The sequence below is a fragment of the Tribolium madens genome, unplaced genomic scaffold (genome assembly GCF_015345945.1).
Source record: "Tribolium madens isolate multiple individuals breed KSU strain unplaced genomic scaffold, Tmad_KSU_1.1 Scaffold_91;HRSCAF=231;Tcas5.2_LG7, whole genome shotgun sequence".
Lineage (NCBI taxonomy): Eukaryota > Metazoa > Arthropoda > Insecta > Coleoptera > Tenebrionidae > Tribolium > Tribolium madens.
Window position 1 is genome coordinate 8,448,637 of NW_025401063.1, and position 10,624 is coordinate 8,459,260.

The 10,624-nt window shown below is 29.0% G+C and overlaps 2 protein-coding genes across 9 annotated transcripts in view; both read left to right on the forward strand.

Annotated features, from left to right (window-relative positions):
* LOC123011321 overlaps positions 1 to 6,916 on the forward strand; it is a 7,619-nt gene extending 703 nt beyond the window's left edge. The window contains exons 1-3 of one of the 8 annotated variants that reach the window (XM_044408701.1): positions 170 to 374; positions 6,429 to 6,563; positions 6,616 to 6,916. In XM_044408701.1, coding sequence (XP_044264636.1) covers positions 230 to 374; positions 6,429 to 6,563; positions 6,616 to 6,740 — 405 coding nt within the window. In that variant the 5' untranslated portion in view covers positions 170 to 229 and the 3' untranslated portion in view covers positions 6,741 to 6,916. Of the gene's footprint in view, positions 1 to 169; positions 375 to 1,559; positions 2,276 to 2,332; positions 2,741 to 3,889; positions 4,449 to 5,637; positions 6,054 to 6,101; positions 6,366 to 6,428; positions 6,564 to 6,615 lie in introns of those variants that run through there. The other 7 variants (XM_044408703.1, XM_044408702.1, XM_044408699.1 and 4 more) reach the window with 7 other exon arrangements.
* Positions 6,917 to 9,101: 2,185 nt separating this feature from the next.
* Positions 9,102 to 10,557, forward strand: LOC123010632. Its single transcript, XM_044407677.1, has 5 exons — positions 9,102 to 9,260; positions 9,320 to 9,467; positions 9,519 to 9,631; positions 9,676 to 9,807; positions 9,856 to 10,557. Exons 2-5 carry the CDS (start codon positions 9,463 to 9,465, stop codon positions 9,936 to 9,938), a joined length of 333 nt encoding a protein of 110 aa, XP_044263612.1. The 5' UTR covers positions 9,102 to 9,260; positions 9,320 to 9,462; the 3' UTR covers positions 9,939 to 10,557.
* The last annotated feature ends 67 nt before the right edge of the window (positions 10,558 to 10,624 follow it).

Consider the following 10,624-nt stretch of genomic DNA (forward strand, 5'->3'; position numbering starts at 1 on the left):
TTATATATATATATATATTAAGTAAAGCTTTAAATTGTTTCATTTTATGGCTTCATTAACAAACATGTCTTTAGATGAACTTGGGGTATTGTTAAAATTATCTTATCATGATAGTTATTTACAATAAAGCCTCCTGAATAAATATAGTTTTATTAAGAATTCCGCTGCTGACTTGCAAAGGTTTAGTACGCTCTTAAATTTGACATGATTTTGATCCTATTGAAAAATAATGGTCGATCGCGATCAAATTGGTTTTATAATTGTAATTGTGGTTTTGGTGACTTTGGTACTAGGAATAAGGAAATATTTACAATATAAAAAAAAGTTGTTCAAAATGAACCTTCAAGAAAGACATGCAGGCAAGTATTTTTCAGGTTTGTAGCTTTTGTTTTTAAATCTCGTGATGCGTAAACAAAATTGTACGTCATAACTGTTTATTTGTATTACATGGTTTTCTAAAATTTTACAAATTGACAAACAACACAATAAATAGGGAGAATCCTATGTGGTTTTTGTTACTTAATTCATTAGATTATTATTTCAATTATTATAACTACAATAGTATGGAATCTGAGTTTTTTTTAGGTAATACTTGGTATTTTATTTCAAAAATATGTTTAAAAACTGATATAACATGAACTTGAAGGAATATGGTCTGATGCAATTTTCTTGTCTAAGGTTAATATAATATTAGCTCATTGTGAATTATTATTATCATTAGAAGTGGAAGAAATAAATTTAAAAAAATATTCACGATACAGCATCCTGTTTTCTCTTCTAATAGCATTCAGGAAAAAACATGAAAAAACATTTTTCCATCAGAAATAAATAGGATCAAAGTGTAAAATTTCAATTTAATTAATTTCAACATAATTTAGCAATTTTTATAGATAGAATCTTTTAACATTTTTTCTGTTTCTGGTTTTTTAACTTTCTTAGAATTTTTCTCTTAGACGAGGTTCTAAAAGACCCTCTATAGGTACATTAAAAGTCATTAGTCATCATGAATTTGTTGTTGTTGTCCATTATCTTACAAATTCAAATGATTAATTAATTTTGTCGAAAATACTTAAGTTTTCATTCGGATTTGCGATAATAAATAAAAAAAATCGCCTTAGGTTTATCGTTTTTTAATACAGGCACTACATTTTTTAAGCAATAATTTAAGGATTGAGAATTGCTTTTGAATAAATAGTCAATTTGTACAAATAAAAATTATAGAATTATACTTTTGAGTTTATAAGAAAATTTTTGATATCAGAGATGGGTGTGATGAAATTATTATGTTGTTCGGTCAAAGCTTTTTATATCACTTCTTTAGTGATATTATTTGATTTAGGTTGATTAGATTAACTAACCTGTAGATATCAAGATGCCAGTTTACAATAAATTTGCACTATAGCAGTATGTACATACATAGTTACTAGCGCTTCAATTTAATATTTGGATATAAATAGTGTCGGGTTTGACCAAGGCCTTTGAGGAGAGTAGAGGACGTAGAGGTATATTTGTGTGGAATTAAAAAAATATATATTTTTTTATATTAATGAGGTGAAGCATTTTTTTGGTCTACGATGTTTGAAGAGAATGTAAAAATGTAACATTTTTTGATGAATATTTGACCATTTTAGTCAAAATTTTTCATTAGAAATTAAACACACTTTGCAAAAGGCTCCAACAAAGTCTGACATTGTTTGTAGCAACCCTTGTATTCGGTAATTTAACAAGTGATGCATTTATTTTACTTCAATAACTAACAATTAGAAAATAAAATAGACTCTAATGGCAAACTAATACTGCATCTTGCATTCGCACGTTGATGTGTGTACGCGTAAAATTTCTGTTGATAATAATCGCAGCGTCATGAATGTGGATTCAAAAATTAAATGTTATTTTCACAGGTGCGTTTTTGTGTGCACGATGATGTATGTACGTATTAAAAAAAAGAAAATTTCCATGTGGTGGGGCCGTTTTTGTGTGCACGATGATGTATGTACATACCTACATATATTAAAAAAAAAAGATAATTTCCATGTGTTGGGGCCTTAAGACTTAGATGTCTGTTATCTTATCTGCATCTAATTTTCTGCATAAAACATTTTATTTAAGCAACAGTCGTGAAGAGTTGTTGTTGTTAACATGGATGTTGATATTTACAGTTTTAGCATCCTTTTGTTTCTAGCAGTTAGTTTAATAGTCTGGCGCTTACTTTATTGGGTTTGCCCTAGTCCATGGGACTATCAGAGTGATGCAAGAGATTTACTTGAAGTATCAGGTAAGACTACTGAGAATTATATATTTCACAATCACACAGTATACCTATTTCGTACCAAACCAATTGACGTCAAAATTGATATATTGATTAATGGAAGAGTTTCGGTGCGTAAGCTTTTAAGCATTTGAACTAGAAGTTTTACAAATAAAGCCATAAATTTCTCATAATTATAATCTTCATAGGCATATTTTATCTTATCTATAATACCTACAGGTTTAGTAAATTTACGAGTCCGTCTATAATCCATGCAAACCCACATTCTAGTGAAACTGATGTGATCTTAAAAGTGTGAAATGGTGGTCGAATCATTCGTAATTTATATTGTTGCAGTGGTTTTAATATTGATTGTGTTAGCAGTGTTAATAGTGACATGTTTTCGACAAAAAGATCTACAAAATAGTACGACTGTGGAGGACGCAACAAGACATCGACGCTATATTAACAGAGGCGGACAAATTGTCCTAAGTGAGTTTTAGAAAATTATGAATGACACTGATTACAAATCACAAGATATTTAAAGACATCTCCAAGAAATCAGACTGATAATGTTGATAAAGAGACTATTTATGACAACTTCAACAAAGGCAAATATTGTATTATTACCCATTCTCAGACTTTTATCAACTTTAAATAGAGATTAATTTATTTGCAAATACTAAAACCGAGCTACACCTAGAACAAAGTCAAAGTAAAAATAAAAAGAACCTCTACAAAGTAAAGGATTATTGTGTTATTAAGTCTACAACGAAGTTTATTTTTGTCACATTACATTTAATTATATATTTTCTTTGTTTTTCGTATTTCTGAGATTAGTACTAATAAATGTGTGTCTTCTAGACATAATAACATCACCAAATTCGTACATATTTATAAAGGGAATTTTGTTACAAACTGGTAATATTTAAACATTCAGGTTGAAAGACTGTATTAGTGTTATTAGTGTTATTACTGTTAAGTGCCATTGCACCAAGCAGTTGTATGTGTCTGTACCTAATTGTTATTTTCATTTTCGTATTTTATTATGTGCTCTGGTGTTTATTATTTATATAGCTAACTTAATGTACAGACTGTTATAACTTATAAGTAGGTACTGTCTTGTGGTAAATAAACAGCTAAAAGAAAACCATTGAGCACAAAAAACTGAACAAGTTCAAAAACTTTGAAAAAAACGTTTTAATAAAAAGAAAAGCTAAAACAATAGATTTTGCAAACCCGTGTGGGTTTGCATTAAAAAAATTGTGTTGAAAAATTAAGGTATAGTTCTTAATTTCTTCAGTATTTTTTTTTTTTTTTGAAAAATAAATTTTTACTCCAACTGATCAAGTGTGTAATACTCGTAATTTTACGACAAATTGATACATATTGTGTTTTATTAAAAGGTGCAAAGTAAACCGGTATTTACCTTCAATTTAAGGATATAGATAGGGCTGAAAATAGCTGTTAGCTGTTTATCGTAGATAAAGATTTGTTGCATCATGTTTATTGGCAGTTCCTCTGTTTCACTTAGAATTTACATCAAGTTAAATAATGTCAAATTATGAAAATATTCAGTTCATTCAGTTGCAATTTTAACAGTAAAAATCGGTATTTCATTTATTTTATTCCCAAGGGAATAATAAATAAAAACTAAATAAAGTGTTATTTTATTCTTTGTTGGGAGGATATAATTAATTAATTAATGTGTTAATAACTCCAATAGGAGATTGGTCTTTTTTTGTTTTGAAAGTGGAGAGATTCTTCTTTTCAAAACTCACGTCCAGATTTAAGTTTTGCACACTGCCTTATAGTTTATACCATTTTATTACCGCATTAGTATTATTATAATTATTATAACAACATGGCTACATTTGAAAAACCTCTCAGTATTGTACAAACGTAATGAAAATATAAAATTTAACAGGAGTTTTGTCGGAATAAATCGTGATAAGATAATTTGCTTGATAGATAAATGTCTGCATTTATTTCAGTTATCAATAGCCATTTTAGTTAGTACTTAACCCCATCATGGGTGATAATGGCGAAACCGCTGTTGCTGTGTGTGCTGTTTTTGGATTTTGTATATCTTTTATGGCATTATGTTGCAAAGCTTTATATCGGAGTAAGAAAGCTGGAACACGAGACCGTGCCAGAAGAGCAGCACTTGCAGAAAGGCATAGAAGAATAGTTCAGACGTGTAAGTGATTGATAAGTCTTCTGCTCCTCCAAAGGTTTTACTAAAATTGGAATTATTTAACTCGGTGGAAATCATGGTTTCCGCTTATCTGTTTGGTTTGATTACAAGGTTCGATTCTAAATAATATCAATACAATCCAGTCGGTACTAATTCAATAAAAAAAAAACTAATAACAGGAAATGTCCACTTCTTTTGACGACAACATTTGAGTTTTTAAGCAAACTTTGACCAAAAATGCTTATTTTTTTTATGTTTTTTGATTTGATCAGTAATCAGACCAATTTGGGTGAAGAATAGATATCGCTTTTTTCTCTTTATTAATTTGACATGTTTTTTAATTCTTATTATTATAGGTATGTATATTTATATATTTGTTTTTTCTATTCTGCTATTATTTTTTCAATTAACAAATAATTACAGTTATTAGTAATTATTAGTAATTAAATTACCATTTTTGAAATAAAATACACGATTAAAGAAACATAAATATTCTCGTGATGAGTGTTGTTATATACCTACTGTTGAAGTTTGTTCATGCTTAAGTATGCATACGTCATAATTAAAGAGAACAATAGCATAATCAATAAAAAATACAATAAAGCTTGCGATAATGATATATAATTATAGGCCGCACTAAATATAGATTAGTTTTCTTAAATAAAGAATTGGAACTGAGCATAGGCACAAGCAGATACTTATAGGTATCCGGAAAACATACTAAATATTTTATTCCAATTCTATAAAATGTGCTTAGTTAGTATAAACAGTTCACAACTATAATTTACTACTGTTTAGAAAAACAATTAAAAATTTCAAAAGAAATCTATTGCTTAACAAAAATCTATTTTTAGTTTGAGACATTTTAAAATAACACAAATGCATACTTTAACGCTCACTTATAAGCTATTGTTTCCTAAAATCAAAGATAATTACAGAACAAAATTCGATAAGATTACTAACATTAATCAATTGGTTCTAATTAACACTTGGTAAAGGATGTCCTCCATAGAACATGGCATTAGTGCCTTTATAGTACTCTTTATTTGTGTTTTGTGCGTCATTTTTGTACGATTATTTATTCAATCTCCATGTTCTAAAAAACACCGTAGAAATCGAATTAGACGTCGAATAAGAAATGAATTCATGCGCAGAAAGTATTTCAATGAGTCAATAATTTGTTAAAAAATTTAAAAAGTTCACGGTATTGTTTTTGATTAGTTATCCTTCTTAAAATAGTGATAGTGAAACATTTTATTTCATTAGAATTACAATATTAAAACATCGAGAAAGTGGAAATTATTTTTATTTGGTAGAAATGTAAATGTGTTTATCCATATTTAAAACATGAGTGTTTTGCCAAAATTTAAATTTAAACCGTCAACATTTTCCGCTCAACTCTTATCCGCCTGTTTTACATTGACGCATTTATCTGAAAATCACTAGTAATATGTTCTACTCATCTAAACTTTTGCGATAAAAGATCTTGATATTGTGGCAATATGGTACCCACTTTGATTGCGGTTACGATCACAGGAGTAGCTTGTGTTGGTTGCTTCGTTTGGGCTTTCTGTTTAAAGTACTGTTGCAAAAATAAACCTAATCAAGGTAAGAAAAATCTTTTGGAAAGTCATTTGACCTTGCGATGGAAACTAGACAATTTAGTCAAATAATTATAGTCGAGATGTCCTCGGTAAATGTTGTTTATCTCTATTAATTTTACAAACAAACAACAAACTTCAAAATTCACAAGTTGGAGTCAGTTTCTAGTAAACAATAGATTACAAATGTTCGATGTTTCGTTCCTCACTGTGCTTTTTTTAGTTTTTATGGTTTTACTATTTATTTTGTATGTATTTTTACAATGGAGAGTTGTAACAAAGGCTCGTAAATCGTACAGATTAGTGGCTCAAAATGACAGTGAGGCTTGCTCTTTACTCACTTGTGGCTTACATTGGTTTTGATGAATTTTTTTCATTACAGCTAATCAACAGGAGGACATTTACAACATAAGCAGTCGCGTGCAAGGACAAGAACAAGGACAATGGCCAACACATGATAATCATGTCTCTTTAGACCATTTCACGATAACAAACGAAATAAACAAGTACAACGATGGTAAGTTTTGCGTTTTTCAACTTTAACTGGTCTAAAAACAAGGTCATTCCAGATCCTCCTACGTATGAGGAAGCAATGAGAATTGCTGCGTCCAATAACAACAATACTGTAGTAGCTGCTGTACCAAAGACGAATGTTACTCCCACTAGTACTAGTACTAGTACCGCGAACCAATAGAAACTAAGTTTTGACTCAATCTGTATATATTGTATATTTTCATTCGAAAATCTTGTGATAGGTGTGTGAGATTGTGAATGTACTCGTTTCTGATATGTGAGGATTTATTTTTAAGTGTATGAGAAAATCTCAGAAGATTTTTTTTAATATAGTATTATAACGTATTTAAAATTGAATTTCTAGTTTCTATAATTGCCCGATTCTCATTGCCATCACAAAACTTGCAAAATGGCTATTAAAAAGAAACAATAATTTGAATTAAAAACTTAACAAAAGCAAACTTTTAGCCAACAACAATCCATTTAAAACATTTTCTGCTATAAATAAATTTAATAAAATCAATGATTTCTTTGTTTTAATTTTGATAATTTTCTTAATTTTTTTAGATGTTAGGCAAAGATAATAATTTTTTGTTATTAAAAACTCACAAAAATTGTATAGGTAGGTGGGTATTTTGACAAATGTACCTATTAACATACAAATATTTATTTTTACTTTTAGTATTGTTAGCAAGCAACAGCTACTAGATTTTGAATGTTTACCTTTTTATTACTTTAATTTAAATCTGTCGTCATTAGCAAATATGTTTAATTTATCTGCAACTTAAAAAATAAATCAAAAATACAGGGTGTTCGGTCCAAGTCGCCCCGGCTGATAACACCTAAACTTACTTCTTTTTTTCAAAAAGTAAATATTTAAGTAATAATATTTCATTCTCGGCTTTCTTAATAAATGTATTAAATTTTTTAGCACATCCGGTGTTGCCGGAAATGCTACCAAATTTAGTTTTTCAAATGGAACACCTATGTTTTTTTTTTCCTCCAAACAACAATAATTAACATGACAAATACTGTAAAATACTATTTATTACATTTTGCGTAACACAATGCAATCAAAAAACATCTTAAATCTTAGAATTTTATAAGGAAATTGGTCGTGTAGCCTGATTTTTAATTTTAAAGGAAAGGGGTGAATAAAAAAATGCTTGGATACAGTTTAATTGTTGGTTTGTCAAATCTAATTTGTCAGTTGATGAGCGAGTACTCTTATGGAAACTCTTGGATTTCGACTGAAAACAAAACATTCAGATTTCTATTTTCTTGTTCTTCACAAAGAACCACTTAGTCTTAAGAAGCGAACCTATTCGTCTCAGTTGTTTTTCAATTCGATTAAATTTCCAACGATTTGGGTAAACTCTATTTGAGTTTTTTTCTCTATACTGTCTTTCAGCTTCTGCTCCATTTTTACTGCACTTGAAAAACACTTAAAAGCTGATCTACCAACTCGTCGTAATTAATATCATCCATTATTAAAGATCTGAATAAGATTTATTGACAAACTAACAATTTGTCAAACTAACAATTAAACGGTATCCAAGCATATTGCTTTTTGCATAAATACCTTGACAAAAAAATCCGCCTACGTTGCAAAATTTACAATGAAATTCAAAAATTTTAATTGTTTTCTGAGTGCATTATGTAAAGTAAAATGTAAGTAATAGTGATTTACCGTATTTTTCATGCCAATTATTATTGTTTCGAGCAAAAAAACATAGGAGTTACATTTGAAAAATTAAATTTGGTAGCATTTCCGGCTACACCGGATGTGCCAAAAAAATTTGATGCATTTACTAAGAAAACGAGGAATGAATAGTATTATTTGAAAAATTAGCTTTTGAAAAAAAAAGTAAGTTTAGATGTTATTGGCCGGGGCGACTTGGACCGAACACCCTGTGTATCTTTTACGTATAATTTTGGTGACAATTTTTTTCATACACATCCCATAAACCGCGGTGTTTTTGTGACTATGACCGCGACAAAAGTTTGCCCTAACTACTGTATTACAGCGACAAAATGCAACCTAACTTTAAGCCTTATTTGTTAATTTAGTGATTTACGTATTCATTAAATTGTCTTACCGAATTACACTCAAGCAAAACTTGACATTTTTAATTCGAGTTTTGTTACCTTTAGGCGATTTAACTCAAAAAACTGCCAGAAAACAAAATTCTCATTAAAATGTCAAGTTTACTTCAAAAAAAAAAAGCTCTCGTATAATTATCAGTGACAAATGGGTTTTTGTAATTTGTTTTTAGTTTTAATTTTAAATAAAACTTAGGTACATAAAAGGACTTAGGTATATAAAAAATAGAATCATGTGAAAATGTAGACAAATACAGACAAAACAGTTTAAAAAATGAGATATGAGAGATATAACAAATAATTGAAACAATAAAAAATTTACTCCTACTACTTAAATCAGATGAGAGAAGATTACAACAAAATCTTTTTCAAATGTATTAAAATCGAACAAAACAAACTTATCATTAAACAAACAAAGTTGCGTTTAATAAAACAATGGTTTCTTTATCCTAATAATTTACAACATTGGGAATACCATATGTAATTGTTTTGTTAACAAACTTGCTTCAGTTCACCTAAGTATGGGCTAGAGAAATAGTGTTTGAAGCCTTACTGAAAAATCTGTTTCATTCGTCTGTTAAAGATGTAAAAAGTTGGGGTAACTATATCTAAATATGTTTTAAACTAAACACATTAACAAACTTTTGATTTGTTTAGTTGGTTTTCACTTCAGAGGTGATTTCCTCCAAAAGTGCAAATGTGTAAAGCCTTTTCTTCTTTATTAAACACCGTATAGTAAACCATTCTTATCTAATCTATTAATTTCGAAAATCGATGAGATTGATAGCATTACATTTAATATGGGGTACGTATCTATTATCTTTTAAAACAACAAAAGTATTTAATGTCCATACAGGATGGTTATAGAATTGGTTCTCTTGAGTGGCTTAATTATAATATTTATTGCTTCTTTCTGTGGATTGCTGCAAAAGATTAGAAGGACTTATGAACAAGACAGGGAATATACCGGTGAGTTCAATTTCTAAGTGACAACGTCGACAATTTTTTTTTAGCAAGGATGACAAATGTTTCATCACCACAACTTTCTCTTACTGAAATTTACATAAATCCAACATTTACTGAAAACACTGAAAATCATTCCGTGAGTCAGGGAGTGTTTCCTTGCGCCCCTCCACCATATACAGGTATAACAAAATAGTTCTATGAAAATATGTCAAATGTTTGTATTTTAGAAGTATATTGTGAACCACCTCCAAAATATGAGGACATTATCAAAAATCGAGACTTCAGGGTACCTGTACACGTTAGCAACTGAATAGATAAGAAAAGAATGGTGAAATAATTGAGTACCTTTTCTTTATGAAGAATGAAAACGTTTCGTTGGAAGAGATTTTTTACGAAATTTAGTCTAGTCTCATCGGCTTAAGTATGTACATACATACGCACTTTGATCAAATTTGCTTTAATTTAATATTAAGCTAATTACATGTTTATTTTTGTAATACAAGCCGCTAACACAAATTTTGACGTAAATAGAAATGCAGCTGGGCAGAAATAATGACTAAAAATAACAAATTGTAATAAAACTTTTGTAGCGTCAAGTCGAAAAATTACTATTGTTGTGAGGCATACTGGATGTCAAAAATTGTGTTCAAGGTTTATTAACCAGGTTTTATTACATTGGTTTAGTTTATCTGTAGTTATCATTCGCCATTTATTTTTTGAAATGACTGTGTGCGAAACTGTTCTTCACTCATTTGATGATATTACATTAACTGCGTTACTGTTCGTAAAGAATTTATTTGTAAAGGCTTTATACATTTATGTCTTATCTATTAAACCTACTTGGTTCTATTTCACAATGTAATAAAATTGTCTCAATGTAATTGTATAAATAATGGAAATAAATATAACGTGATGTAATATTTTTTCAACAACAGTTTATCAAAAAATTAAAAGTATTGAAATAGAAGCAAAGTCACAAATACAAGGTATAAGCAC